The sequence below is a fragment of the Poromitra crassiceps genome (genome assembly GCF_964638095.1).
Source record: "Poromitra crassiceps genome assembly, chromosome: 12".
Lineage (NCBI taxonomy): Eukaryota > Metazoa > Chordata > Actinopteri > Beryciformes > Melamphaidae > Poromitra > Poromitra crassiceps.
In genome coordinates, this window is record NC_139632.1 from 43116781 (window position 1) to 43132299 (window position 15519).

Here is a 15519-nt window from a genome sequence, read left to right on the forward strand (position 1 = left end):
AAAAAAAACATACTGCAAGATGACAGTGAATTACTGTATGTGTTAAGTGAGTATATGTTAAGTGAGTTTCATGACCCTCAGGTGCTTGAAACCTGTGAAATCCCATCGTGAAAATAAACAAAAATGGACGGAAATCAATGAAAATGAGCATTCGTTTCATGATACTTCGAAAGTTGACTTTTTGCATTTTTCCCCGTCCAACAACAGAAATCAGTTTTAAGGTGGAGTGTCCCAAGTCTACAGCTCTGATTGTCTGGTTTCAATAAAGTGCTTGTGTGTGGTCTTCAGTTAATGCCCCCCATGCCGGGCAGGGCGGGGTCCATCCCGAAACTTCAGTTTCCCAGAAGCACCATAATCACACTGCTCCACTTCATATGGATCTAAGATATTCTCACTACCATGGAGGGGATGCATCAATATCACTTTTTCACTGCTGATATCACTGCAGAGTAGGAAACTTTAAGCAGTGTACAATATAGTATAATATAATAAATAATATACTATATAGTACAATATAGACCATTAGAGGCTTTGCTTTGATTTCTAACGTTAACAATGCAGTCAGATTTCAGTTTGGGGGAAATTCTCTGACACAAGTTTGACTCCATCACCCCTAAATCTATCGTTCCTGGTAACTGCAACTTCCGTACCATCATAGTTTTAGAGAAACTCTAGCATTGTCATGATAAGCAAAATGTCAGTCCCACTTGCAAAAGACTGAGTACAATATTTAATTTGAGAAATGTCCAATATTTTCACGTAGAAGGTAGGAATTGAACCCCCGGTCACATAATTTGCTCTTCATTTCCAATATTTGTGTGAGATCAGGTTTCACTAACCGGTGCTGTGTCTGAGCCTGGAATCGACTCGACATCCAACCACAGTGTCCTATTTCTGCGTCCGTGCTGATCCAGTGAAGCGTTGGGTTAGCCCGGTCAGGTGGAGCGCTGGTGAGTCTCAGCTGGGCTGCTGGCTGAGAGCGGGCCAGGCCAGAGTGACATTCAGCTGCTGGTTGTGCTGGATCAGGGAGGTGTGTCGGTAGTGCAGGACCAGCTCTCTCAGGGAGGAGTGGAGGTTGTAGGGCTCAGCGAAACCCAAGCCTGTGGCCGTCCTGTAGATCACACAGTGCTTCACGTCTCCAGCCACGCTGTAGGGAGAGAGCAGTGTGTCAATCTGTCACAATTCCATGCAGCACTCTCAAAACGGATGTCAGATTTTCAATTTCAACCACAACATCATGCTAATGTGCACGTTTGGAGCTCGATTTCAGAAAAAGAGGAAAGTCTGCATTATCAAATAAATTCCACTTTTTTATAGGGATGGGGGAAAAAATCGATACACCACAGTATCGTGATATTTTGCCTGACGATATTGTATCGATATTTGGACGCCAAGTATCGATATTGCAAAAAAAAAAAAAAAAAAAAAAAATTTGCAGGCCATGCCAGGCCACCGGGCTACTATAAACTTTAGTTCCAAGGCCAGCAGTAAACAAATGGTAGCATATTTTCATTTTGTTTTAACAGTAACAGTTTTGTCATAACAGTCATTTACAAATTCCCCAGTTACTGAATGGGCTGCACAAAATCTTTTGTGTAAGTGAAGTGAAGTTGCAAAAACTACATAAGTACAGTAGTCCACACACACATCCAGTTAAGGTGGACTGTAAGTAGACTGTAACAAACAGTTCAGTTTGTCAGGTGCATGCAACTATGACATGACTTTATGAAAGTTGTTGGTCTGTCTACTTGACAATGTTGCTGCAATAAAATGGTTGAAGTCAGATGTACAGACTGAAAAATTGTTCTTATATAAACCAGATGTTGACAAAGTTTTCCTTTGGGGACATCATTTGCAGTTGAAAAAGTAAGAAATCGCAATATATCAAAATATCGCAATATTCAATATATCGCAATATCGATATATCGCAATATCAAAAATATCGCAGTATCGCAATACTATCGTATCGTGACTCAAGTATCGTTTCAGTATCGTATCGTGGGCATCTGGTGATTCCCACCCCTATTTTTATGCACAGCAGCAAACGGAAATGAACACGTTTCAGCAATAGGCCTACATCAATTTTTTTTGTGCATTTGTAAGGGGCTGTTCACACATACTAGGCTATATCAGAATCAGAATCAGGTTTACAGGCCTACAAAGAATTTGACTCTGGTTTTAGCGTTTTTCCCCAACTGCCAGCACCCTTTTCTCATTAAAAGCAATGGGAAGCAGCTGTAAGGCGCAAAAAAGTCTGAAAAAAGTGTTAATTTTGATCTACAATTTCTAGAATCATTTTGTTTTCTAACCGGTGGACATTCAGTCCGGCAACATCAGCAAAAAGGTCAAACAAAGTATTTGTTCGTGGGGTGTTTAAATGAGCCACTCACACCACAGAGCAGACGAAGCAGCCTCTCTGAGTCTGGCTGTCTCTGATGAGGAAGGTGCCGTCCCTCCTCCCCCTCAGCAGCAGCTCCTCCGCCTCCCTCCTCCTCATCCCGCCCACGTACCAGCTCCTCTCCTCCTGGTGGGCGTGGTCAGGCAGGGTGTACGGGCTGAGGGGGGGGGGGGGGTTAGGTTAGGGTTAGTTCAATGTCAATCTAAAAACACACGTGCTAAAAGCTCACAGAGTTTTTCACAGAGTTGGATTTCCCTGGATGAATAAGAGCTGATAAAGAAAATAAGCCATGGCGACACTCACTCTTCATCGTGGGTCCTGGTCTCCAGCCAGGCGTTGATCTGGCTCTGCTGTGTGCCTTGCTGGGTGAGCCACCTGAAACATGCAGAGGACTGTGTGTCATGTGTGACCAGCATGTGCTTTCAGTCACACCAGAAGGAAGAGGGTGTATTTTCGGAGTGGGCCTCCGGAGCAATGGGTGTTTGTTTTCGTGATAACAGGCTGTCGGACAAATGAGCTTTCTGTCCTGAAGTATTGTGACCTCTATTGTGACTTTACAACTATAAGAAGGGGGTTTCTGAGCAATTTACAGAGGTTTTTGATACCAAATCACAGCATTCATTTTTCTAAGGTGTTCCCCAAGGTCTTGGTGTGTTTGGAGGGATTTGTGACGATTTTTTATCAATTCTCGAGTGGTCACAAATGGTCGAAACCTGGTACCCTAATAAAAAATAAAAAATAAAATAAAACCCTAATAAAAAAAATCTGTAAAACCATCTTCAGTTATTATCTTATTTTATTTTATCTTATTTATTTTAGCAGGAGTACTGAACTGACAGCAGATATTGATCTCTGATCTTCCTGAGCTGCAGCAGATCAGGTTTCAGGCGGCTCATCTTCTGGTCCACCTTCATGTTGGCGAGCGCCTGCCTGCTCAGCTCCTCCTCCAGCCTCCTCCTGCTGCTGTGGATCTCCTCCACCCGCCACTGCAGCCCTGACGACTCACTGTGGATCCTGACAGGAAACACGTCAAAGAACCATTCACCAATTCACCATCCATAACATATTTTATTAAAGCTGCATTATGCAACTTTTTTCACATTAACATTCATGCTAAATAAACATACAGTATAGGCCAGTCACACAGACTGACTGCTAATTTACCGTAGCCTACAGGCTGTAGGCTACAGGCTGTAGGGCTATGGTAAATTAGCAGTTGATGTCTGTAACTGTAGTTTGATGCCTAAATTCCCTTTTGCTGAAATATGCTTTTCAATGATGTTTGCAACATTTTGGGACATATTTTGCCTTTAAGTGTTCAAGTGTCAACATTTCCAGCCTTTCAAATTATTTATTCTGTTTGCCAATCATTCTGTTTTTAGAATGGGTTAAATTCGCATTCTGATTCTAATAATGTAAGGAGAAATGACATTCAATAAATGTATTATATTCAGGAAAAGACTAATCTCGCACACCTCTGTAGCGGGCTGTGTGGTAGATGCCTAATGGACGTTCTACCCCACAGCCTGCTCGAGTACAAAGCTGTGTGAGATTACTCTCTTTTCCTGAAGGAACTTGATGAAGTGCATCGGCGAAACGCGTTGTTCTGTTGTGAAATAAATAAACTTTTGGAGTGTGCGGTCCGTTTTTGTCTTTGCATTTTTGGCAAAAGCATCAGAATCACCTCGACTAATAAAGAAATGCAGAATACAGGCACCCCGAAAGCAAAAATAGTCAATGGATCATTTTACAGCCATATTGATTTTCACATTAGACTGATCCTGTCAGACTGATCCTGTCAGACTGATCCTGATCATTAGACTGATCCTGTCAGACTGATCCTGATCATTAGACTGATCCTGATCATTAGACTGATCCTGTCAGACTGATCCTGTCAGACTGATCCTGATCATTAGACTGATCCTGTCAGTCCAGCCTTCCTTATTTGGGACAAAAAGTGATGTCACGCTTGAGAAGACTATTCCAGTTGCTGTGGGCGGGGCCAGCGGTGACCACATTTTACTGTGTTTCGGTTTTGAGTTTTTATACTGTATACCACGTTGTACAAAGTAAGTAAAATAAAATAAATTACAAGTGAGATTAAAAAAAAAATCCAAAAGTGTGTGTGTGTGTACGTGCGTGCGTATGTGTGTGTGTGTGTGTGTGTGCATGCATGCGTGCATGTGTGTGTGTGTGTGTGTGTACGTGCGTGCGTGCATGCACGTGTGTGTGTACGTGCGTGCCGTGCACGTGTATGTGTGTGTACGTGCACGTATGTGTGTGTGCATGCATGATGCGTGCGTGCGTGTGTATGTGTGTGTGGGGGGGGGGAGCCTACTTCTTGATGTGTGTGTTGTCTGGTGGGAGGAACATGTCGATGTATTCCTTGCTGTAATGCTCCTGAGTCTCACACTGCTCCTCAAAGATCCTGATGGTCTCACTGAAAGCTTCGATGGCCGTCCGCTTGCTCTGCAGTTCCTGGAGAGAAAAAAAACAGAAAACAAATAAACAAAACAAAACTTATTTTTTTACACATTTATTTATATTTACACAACAAAGCCAGAGTCTTGGTCAAGTGAAGCTGCACCTGGGAGATTTGTGTGAACTCCTCGTACAGAAGGTCGTACTCTCTGCTCTTCTCCTGGTAGCGACCGTGGTAGATCTTCAGCTGTTGTCCGACCGCATCGATATCGGCTTCCATCACAACCTGCTACAGCACAGAGAGAGACACATGAAGACCAGACCATTCATCTCAATCTTCAGTTGATCTGTGCTACAAATTAACTGAAGACAAAATAGCTTCTCTCCATGCTTCTCTTTCTAGCTGTTAATGTTTGCCATCAGCTGCCGATCTACTGCTCATGTGGAACGCATCCTCCAAGCAGAAACTAGTATAAACAGAACTACGAGTCTGTAGTGTCGTGTACGCGTCCACTCGGGAGTACAGTATAACAACACAAGGCTGGAATCTAACTGTAAAATGTAAGAAAGAGCAGCCTCACAGCCAGCAGGCTGCCACACCAACCTGCTGGTGTCTGGAGATAGGGTAGAGCAGCCGTGTGTCCAGGCTGGAGTTGTACTGGGCCAGGGACTCGCTGTGGTAAAACTGGATCAGCTGCACCAGCGAGGGGAAGGCCAGCGGCTCCGTGAAGCCATACCTCCCCCCTCGATGGAAGATCCGGATCAGTCTGTTGGTGCCGTCTTTCCTGCAAAAACCAGAGCAGAGCTGTTAATATTATTGCATTTCAGATGATGCCCACACTACATCTCTGAAATGCTTCTACACTATGAACCATCCAGATCCCTGAGATCTTCAGGCACTGGTCTACTAATTGTCCCGAGGACCAAATCAAAACATGGTGAAGCCGCGTTCTCCCACTATGCCTCTCATAACTGGAACAAACTCCCTGAACACATTAGATCTGCCCCTACTCTGCCTATTTTTAAATCCAAGCTAAAGACCTTTATGTTTACTCTTGCTTTTAACTGCTACTAAACTACTGCCTCTCTCGGCCTGTAATTAAAAAAAAAGATTCCTGTACATTTCCAACAAATGGACTGTGCATGTAATAATAATACTGAAGAATGCCTTGTAACTTATTTAAAACAGAAATAATGTTTCATGTTTGTTAATTTGAGTATATATTTTAACTAAAACTGTCGGCTGTGTTTTTTATGTGTTTTTTTTATATGTGCATTGCTTTGCTGCTTGTTTTTTCGATTATTTTTTTGTAAAGCACCTTGAATTGCCTTTGTGTATGAAAGGTGCTATATAAATAAAATTTGACTTGACTTGACTTGACTTAATATTATACCTACAGTAGCCTACTGACGAATGTGTTTTAACTTTCTATACAAAGTGTCTTACAGTACCATGATGCATTTTAAGTGTGGGTGACAGCAGTGGGATTTGAACCCCTAACCCATAAAATAAAATGATGGTGTCTTGGTTTGCCTATTGAGCCACTTATTTTCCAAAGTTTTCAACTGGAGTGTATTTCATTTTCAACCCTGACTAATCTTTACCAAAACATTAGCCTAACGACCCTAACAGCAACGTTTTAGTTGCCTAACGTTAACCCTAACCCCATTAGGGCCTAACCTAACTTGACTTGTTCTATTAACCTAAACATAACTGTTAATCTTGTCATGTGACGGCGCACACTTTGTTTGGAAAATTGTGCGTCCATTTCATGCTATTGTCATGATGTAACCTCTTATTAAATCATGTCCACAACACATAATCTGTCATTTCACAAAATGTTGGGAGACTGTTGGAAACATAATATTCACCTCAGAGTGAGTGTATATTCTCCTTGAAGCTTACTGGAGGCGTCCCGGACCAGGAACGTGCCATCAGGAGTGTTTCTCATCATCTCGTTCACTTCCTCTCTGGAACAAACAGAAGATACAGGAAAGATCTGAAACCATTCCTTCAGCAGCTGGTGACAACAACTCAGAAACCAAACAAAGACAAAGTGAGCTACCGCTATTTTCCCAGCCGAGGCTCCAAACAATTTGTAGGTGATCTGCGTTAACGAAAAACAGATTCATGGTTCCCACGCCTTCCTCAACGTCAAATTCAAGGACGTTTCCAGGACCCGTGGGAACCCTGCAGATTGTTCTAGGCTGTATTATTATTAGTGTGTAATCATTTGATCATCAAAGCAGTTGATACCTTTGTTTTAGACCAAGGACCACAATGGAAATAAGTCTTGACTTTATTGTGCTTTATCCTTGATGTTATTCTTTGAGATCTGTGTCTGTACTTTGTTCAGTATATTGTATTTCAATTTGTAACCGTCAAATCAAATCAAATCAAATCAAATCAAATACCTTGAGATGTCGCCCCAGTACCACTCTGCATCAGATAACTGCTCGTCATCAGCGCCGGCGTCACAAGTTGCCATAACTTTGGTTGCGTCTGTTTTGGGTTGAAGAGCTGAGAGTCAGTGGAGACAATGAGACATCAGAGCACATCAGTGAAGTACCAAAAATACAAAAATATGATTATGCTCAGAGCAGCTCTTACAGGTGAACAAATCTCTTCAGATTATACTCAGAGTAGCTCTTACAGGTGAACAAATCTCTTCAGATTATACTCAGAGTAGCTCTTACAGGTGAACAAATCTCTTCAGATTATACTCAGAGCAGCTCTTACAGGTGAACAAATCTCTTCAGATTATACTCAGAGTAGCTCTTACAGGTGAACAAATCTCTTCAGATTATGCTCAGAGTAGCTCTTACAGGTGAACAAATCTCTTCAGATTATGCTCAGAGCAGCTCTTACAGGTGAACAAATCTCTTCAGATTATACTCAGAGCAGCTCTTACAGGTGAACAAATCTCTTCAGATTATGCTCAGAGCAGCTCTTACAGGTGAACAAATCTCTTCAGATTATACTCAGAGTAGCTCTTACAGGTGAACAAATCTCTTCAGATTATGCTCAGAGTAGCTCTTACAGGTGAACAAATCTCTTCAGATTATACTCAGAGTAGCTCTTACAGGTGAACAAATCTCTTCAGATTATGCTCAGAGCAGCTCTTACAGGTGAACAAATCTCTTCAGATTATGCTCAGAGCAGCTCTTACAGATGAAGAAACCTCTGCATACGATGTGCTGTGTTGTACCTTGCTCTTCAGCCATGTTGGTTCTCAAGGCAGAAAACGATGCAAATCTAGACTAATCTCAGGCTCCAAGAACTCGGGGAAATCGCCCGCAGAAAGAGCCCTGTGTCCGCTGGCTCTGTCTGCATGTAGCTGTGTGTGCGCGCACTCTGCTGCTGGTGCTGCTGGCCTTACTGGCAGGGAATCCAGAGGGAGATATAGGTTTGTGGAACAGTCTCGTACCATCTGGAAGACGCTGTCCAGACTAGTCCGGTGACAGGTGACACAGTCTGAGCGCCTGGAATACCAGGTCTTCGCCAGGTCATCGCTCATCGCCGCTCCGGCTAACCCAGCATGACTGAAGGCCAGTCAACAGCTGCCAACCTGCCTGTTGCCTGGCTTGTATCTGTGTTTAGTGTTTAGTGTGTGTGTGTGTGTGTGTGTGTGTGTGTGTGTGTGTGTGTTGTGTGTGTGTGTGTGTTTAGTGTGTGTGTGTGTGTTTGTGTTTAGTGTGTGTGTGTTTAGTGTGTGTGTGTGTGTGTGTGTGTGTGTGTGTGTGTGTGTACAGTATGTGTATGTGTGTTAACGTGGCATTAAGCTAGAGAAAGGTCAAAAGGTGAGAACTTATGTCAGCCATCTTTTGATGTGTTTATCTGGTCGCCACAATGACATGTCAGCATTGTAGGTTTCTGCGATGCACAGATACATCAAATATCATGTTTCTGAACAAATACGTTGCATATCACATGTCTACATACGTGTATGTCATGGTTATAGAAGTCGAGTCTGCTCTCGAAACAGCGGGGTGGCCAGTAAGGGTGTGAGGGCGGATGGAAGGCGTAAACACTTTCACACCACCACAGAGAGCCGCGGGTTCAATTCCCAGCCATATGGTCAGACTCCAGTTTCCAAACTCGACATCTCAACCGTGAGTCTCATTGAACGTTTTTGTTATTTAAGCCAAATCCAAAGCCATTATCCTCCTAACCTTAACAAAGTTGTCTTAACTTGCCGAAACATAACCAAATGTTGTTAAAGATGTTTTATTTGCATCTAACGTTGAAAAGGCAGCGATGTTTTCAGATTAACTGCTGTCTTATTTCAGAATTTACGTTTAGATTGTAGGTTTGCAGGAACAGAAAATGTCACATTTTGGAAACGCAAAGGGCAGACATTTTGTTTCAAATGTACATGTGTGGATTGCAGAACCGTACGATGCCTGCATTTTATTCTGGGTTGATGTGTGTGTGTGTGTGTGTGTGTGTGTGTGTGTGTGTGTGTGTGTGTGTGTGTGTGTGTGTGTGTGTGTGTGTGTGTGTGTGTGTGTGTATCTGTGTCAAAGTGGCAAGAGACAGGGAACGGTGAGAACCTGTCATGTCATCCATTAAAGTATTACATGTATGTGCGTCAGCGCATGCATGTTGTGGGTTGGGGGTGCCAGGGTGATTGATGGGGTACGTACAGTGTGTGTGCGTGTGCGTGCGTGCGTGTGTATGTGTGTGCGTGCGTGTGTGTGTGTGTGTGTGCGTGTGTGTGTGTGTGTGCATGCACAGATAGAGGTGTTGTTAGCGCTCCAGCTAAATCTTGCCTGCAGCACTTGTGGTGGCATGCTGTACGATGCATTAAATCTGAGGTGCAGACAGAAGCTGGATGAGAGAGGAATCATATGTATGCAGCTATAAAATGACACCGTGTGAAGTGAACTCATTAAGCACAGCTTCCATTGGCTACTGTGAAGCTCTGTCACAGCTTGCCTGTGGGGGGGGGATCCCTATTGAACGCTCAGCATCCAGAACCTTGGTGCATCATTCAACCCAGTGCACCTTTGGAAAGAGAATTTGAGCCCAGCTGCTGGCCCTTTTTTTTGTAGCCTGAAATACTTGTTCGCCCCACTGCAGCACCGAGCGCTATTTGCTTGTTTATTCAGAGTGTATTTACTATTGAACCTGTCACGTGTCCGAATTGCACCAAATCCTTCTTGGCTACCCAGCAATACACCCGCCAAGTGTGAAGTACTGTAGATCAGACGAACGGGTTGAACAGTAGAAGCAGTTTACGACCTTCCATTGGTTGATTCTGCTGCTAATCTAACATGTCTGCGCCCCTATTGGCTAGTGTGTGTGCTCGTTCTTGACTGGCATTTTTTGTAGGCGGAATGGGGCTGATATCGGAACAGGACAGAGGAGAACTCAATGCACGGGCACAACATTGATTGTTTAAAAATGCTTCATTAAGCTTACCTTGTGCTGGTGGAGGCTCAGGCCTTGTAGCTTCTGTCAGCTGTTGTGATTGGTCGAGAGATGTAGGACCCACAGGATGGGTGCAGGTCCCAGGACCGGAGCCCACGGGATGGGTGCGCTCGTTAACGCCCACAGGCCAGCCCAGGCGCTCCGGGTGCTTCTCTTCCTCGTCCCTCAGCTGGTGGGAAGCCAGCGCCGACGCTGTGACGAACGCAAACTCGCCCGGCCAGGGGTCGCCGCCCTCCGCCCGGTCCTTGTCGTAGATATCGTACGCCGTGAGCCGGAAACGCTCGTCCGCCATCTTACCAACAGAGACTGAACAGTGCGGCTGGGTTTTGTGAGCTGGTGGAGCAGCAGGATGTTCACATGCTATTCAGGCTGAAAGTGACACTCGTGGTTGAGGCTAACCTGACTCATGACTAAGCCGGTGGTGGTATGGAGGAACAGATCCTCCTCAGCCTGAGCCCCCAGTGGGACCACATCTCGGAGAAGAGTGGGCGACATTACCAACAGATCCCGATGTTTTGAATCTGATTTCCGCAGGGAATCGGCCAGGGAGCATCGGCCTGCTTCTCAGCCATTCAGGTCCAGGCAATCAGATCTGGGAGTTGCCAAGTATGACCACAGTCTTCTACCACAGGTCACGTACTGGAGGCCCAAGGCACATTGCCGGTGGTTGTTACAGGAGCAATGCTGCCTGATTTCCTCCTCGCTTCACATCATAAGACCTAAAACAAAAGAAATGGCACAAACAGACTGAGATTGGGAAATGCAGAAAAAGTGACTTTTTCCCACAGTGCTGGCAGCAGGCCAGGTCAGGGTCAGAAGATGGCAATGTCAGGACATTCACTCACTCACTGACGTTTAGTGAAGGGGCCGGGGCTCAGGGCCGTAGCTGTGGATAGGAAGGTCGTAGAGAGGTGGGGTTTGAGAGGTGGATAGGGGGATGTGGGTGGTGGTGGGGGGGGTGTCAAGAGAGGGGGCGGGGCTGGGGGAAAGGGTCTGTAGCTAGGGATAGGAAGGTAGAAAAGATTCCGGATAGCCTGTTTGCAACCGCGTGATTCCGATGATTTTGAGAACAGCGCTGGAGGGCAGCCCTGCAGAGCTTGGGGGAAAGCGAGTATGCAAGATACACTACAGGTATCGCCAGAGGAGTGCAAAACATATAGGATATGATCCATAATGAAGAGAAGCGATTTTTCCAGCAACTTGTCCAATGTGACGAGGGAGAGGCGGCGGGTAGACATTACAAATTACCTCGTCCTCCAGACCTCGTATTACACGGCATGTTTTTTTTTTTTTTTTTTTACTTGTTTGCACTTTAGGCATTCTAAAGTAGCTCTTGTTTTTCTCTCGATTCGACCGGTTGGAACAGCCATAAACAGTGCAAACCTACAGTATAGGCATTTTGCTACTGCTTTCCTATCGCTTCCTATGTAGTGATAGTAGCCTGCTGCTGGTTGCCCTCCAGCATGATCAGCACTATACAGGTCAATGATCTCGCACCTTGACGTGACGTCACCTGAAAACAAGTTATTCGAGGGGAGTGGCTAGGGGGATGTGGGTGGTGGGAGGGGTAGGGGAAAGGGGCCGTTTCTAGGGATAGGAAGGTCGTAGAGTCAGGGTTCAAGGGGTGGGTAGGGTGTGTGGGTGAGTTAGGGTTAAGAGTAGGACCATTTTCCATGTTGAAAACATTAAGGCTATAAGGCTGGATGGCCACACCACTGTGCCGTATGGGCTTCAAGATATTTGCCCTTGTAGTTTAGGGATAGCTAACTGAAATATGCAATTCCAATGGGTGTTGGTTCTCATAGGACCTAGACTGAATCATTTTGTAATTTTGCCTGAAATAAATTTGTCGGTGATCACTTGAGAGGCTTTCTACAGTCTGTCTGAAATAAACTCAATCACTCTTATTTCTGACATATAATTACAGTGATTTGAATGCTGAAATCCTCCACTGCATAGCTGTCTGGTAGATCTAGTATACATAAACATTCATGCATGTCTTTTCTTCTGACAGATTTTGGAATATTCTGCCACTATCATAATGTTCAGAGTAATGAGCAGAACAGGAGAGACAGGTTCAAAGCAGACCGAGGTTATATTAATCAATGATCTTATCTAGCAGAGTCCAGACGGTCCAGGATTTGTATTTTTGTTGCAGCTGATGAGGAATTCATGATTTTTGTTTAAGACCAATTGTAACAGTCTTCTCTCAGAATGAGCTGGATTAAAGGCAGTTTCATCCCACAATCTCTATCTGCTGTTTAAAAAATATTACATCTCCTCTTATAAAATGACTGAATCAGCATGATTAACATGATAAAGCAGATTATTGGATACAATCTAAGTTACAGTACGAGTGATCTTTAGACCTAAGCTTACAAAATGTTATATTTTGCAGGATTCCAATGGTCCTTGAAAGTATGTGGATTTGAGAAAGCTTTTGCACAGAAACTTATCAGTAGGCTAAGCCTCAGTTCAGCACTTTGCATGAGGAAAACCATGGAGATCTGCAGTTTTAAAATGACGGATTTTCACCGTGATTTCTTCACCCGACGAGATCATGAGAAAAAAAAACGTTTTACCCCAAAACCTGCCAATTTAGTGTCCTTGAGCTTCATCGAACAAGACCTTGAAAGCCACCGAAAAGCAGTTGCAGTGAGTGTGGGAGCCCTGCTTTTAGAGGACAGCTCCTGTGTTGAAATATTGACTGAATAATTTTGTGTCACATGATTCTTACATAATGGCTGTACAGTGTGTTATGTAATGAAAGCCATCACATGGTACACACACACACACACACACTAAAAAACCGGGGCTCCCTTGTCTGAATTCCCCTCCTCTAGCAAAAGTTTAAAGTTTTCACTGTGAAGATGAGGTTGGATTTGGGCATTTGCATTTAGAGAAGCAGATCACAAGATACAAATGTAATGGTATCATATGGATGATAGCATTGTTTTGGATCTGAATTTGAAGCATTTGAAGTGGTGTCAGAATTTAATCATTTCCAATGGTCCACAGTCCTGAAGTCTTCACGGCACGCTGTGTCCTGCTCCCTAAGTTCCATTTAGATCATATACTGTATATGAGCCTGTTTTCCCAGGTTTGAATAACTTGTGTCTTAAAAGATCTGGTGTTTGTTTACAACAGATCCAGTTTAGGATGACACAAATTTGTGTTACTGCTCAACACAAGTCAATATTCACCTTTCTGTGGCGATATGTTGTTTTTAACAAATGTTTTGTTGAGAAGTCATATAAGTGGGTTTCTTTTGTCTCACACTAGATTGTGTTTTAAAGAAGACTGTAAAGTAGATCATGGTGCTTGCAAACCCCAGACGGGGATTATTTGAATAATGGACCCAAAAGGAATGGTGGTGTTGATGAAGGGTTGCAGTCATTTAAATCACTTCAGCTCTGCTGAAAATGACACGTCTTTTTAAAGAGTAGCATAGCCAAAATCATCAATTCAACATCCAACAGAGAACGCTGAAGGAATTCGTCGTGCGGGCGACGACTCTGGTCCGAGTTTGTGTTCTGGAGATATTCCAGTTGTTGCATTCCAGAAACGGGACAGTGGCAGGCGTACGCCATGTTTCCACTGTCCCGTACTGTACCTACTGTAAGCCTGAAACGACGAAGACACCTGAAGGCTCGACAGAAACGTTCAAATGCCAGCTCTCGGAGGTGATATGCAGACAAACCTGGAAATGAGATGGGATCAGGAAACGGAGCATGGCGGCGTGGTTAACAGTAACGTACCTGGGCCCGGCGCGGCAGGGATCGACCTCCATGGAGTGGCGAGCAGCGCTGGACGGACGCCGGGCACACGTGGTTCAGATCCAACCAACCAGCGGCCTGCATCCTCACGCCATCCTGAGTCCCTCAACCGCCCACCCCCCTTCCCTCCGATCCCCCCTCAACCCCCCACCCCCCTTCCCTCCGATCCCCCCTCAACCCCCCACCCCCCTTCCCTCCGATCCCCCCTCAACCCCCCACCCCCCTTCCCTCCGATCCCCCCTCAACCCCCCACCCCCCCTTCCCTCCGATCCCCCATGTCCTCGATCTTTAAAAAATCCTCCCCTCTCGTCCCCATGAAAGCTCCACCTTTCCTCACGGTGCTGTTCTTCTGGGTATTCCATGTCCACTTGACAGATACATCTCCTTCAAGAAAATCAAGTCTTTTCCAAGACATCACCCACTTTGTTTTGACATTTAAAATAGCCTCGTATGAGGGGGAAACACTACACTGATCTGTGTGGGGTGCAGCATAAAAAATCTCTAAAAAAAAATTCAATGTAAAATATTGTAAAAAGTCTTTAGGTTTTAGAGGTTATAGGTAAAAGAGCAGGATTACTCTTCGCAGTGCAACTCTTTCTCACAGTGTGGAAGCACAGTGGGGGGGGACAGGAGCCTGAAAAAAAAAATTGATATAAATAAATAAAGCAAGGATGCCACTGTTGCTACACAGAGCGAGGGGGCTTAGTGCTCTCCTGAAATCCGATTGGCCAGCGTGTTGCCATATGACTGGGAATCAGCAGAGATGCTGCTAACAAATCAAAGAAATGCTCTAATATTAGACTGTGTGTATCTAGGCAGCAGAGCCTCCGACTCCGCTGCTCCGCCAGCGTTGCGTTCCACTTCACAGATCATCATCACGGAAGAAGTGCTGTGGAAGTAATTTGTAAAAAAAATTAAAATGTAAAATGCTACGGTACTGTAGGCAAAACTACAACCCCCCCCCCCCCTTCTGCCCCGTCACATCCCAGCCAGCACAGTGTGTCAGAGAGAGGGGGGTGGAGGAGAAGGCAGGGTGGGACCTGCTGCAAACCTCGGACCTGCACACGTCCTGCACTGCTTACTTACTTCGACACCTGGGTGTGATTTGTTTTCTTTGTTGTGTAAAAAACAACAATGAAAACATTATCACAAAAATGTGCTATTTGTGGTAAAAGTTTGAGTCAAAATGGAAACTTGTTCAAAACCGTGCCCCATTAAAGAAACTATAAATCTGGATTTATAGGGTGGGCGACTAGAAACGATCCACCATGGGCGCTTTGTGACCAAACTCATGTCAACTCATGCCACGTCATCAGTGGGTATGACATCACTTGATGATTGTGTGGGCCATGATGACATCATCAGTGGTAATGACAGTGTAGGACATTTAAAAAAAAATATTTTGGGGGCAACTTTTGCACCCACTGTCTAAAAAATATGTGCATGCAAATTCCGGGCGTATTTTAAAAATAGTAATTGGTGCACTGCAT

At 44.5% G+C, this 15519-nt stretch overlaps 1 protein-coding gene across 3 annotated transcripts; it reads right to left on the bottom strand.

The window, feature by feature from the left end:
* On the bottom strand, window positions 1–14129 carry LOC310786440 (phosphatidylinositol 3-kinase regulatory subunit gamma-like). Of its 3 annotated transcripts, none has more exons than XM_083647647.1 (11): window positions 14012–14129; window positions 10245–10972; window positions 7235–7322; window positions 6692–6790; window positions 5424–5604; window positions 4986–5108; window positions 4737–4876; window positions 3236–3412; window positions 2702–2773; window positions 2391–2555; window positions 1–1147 (listed from the first exon to the last, which is right to left on the bottom strand). In XM_083647647.1, the coding sequence occupies exons 2-11, from the start codon at window positions 10543–10545 to the stop codon at window positions 958–960; spliced, it is 1536 nt and encodes a 511-aa protein (XP_083503773.1). In that variant the 5' UTR covers window positions 10546–10972; window positions 14012–14129; the 3' UTR covers window positions 1–957. The 3 variants fall into 3 exon arrangements, with proteins under 3 accessions (XP_083503773.1, XP_083503772.1, XP_083503771.1); XM_083647646.1 differs by having other exon boundaries at window positions 4986–5105; window positions 7235–7340; XM_083647645.1 differs by having other exon boundaries at window positions 7235–7340.
* Window positions 14130–15519: the final 1390 nt, after the last annotated feature.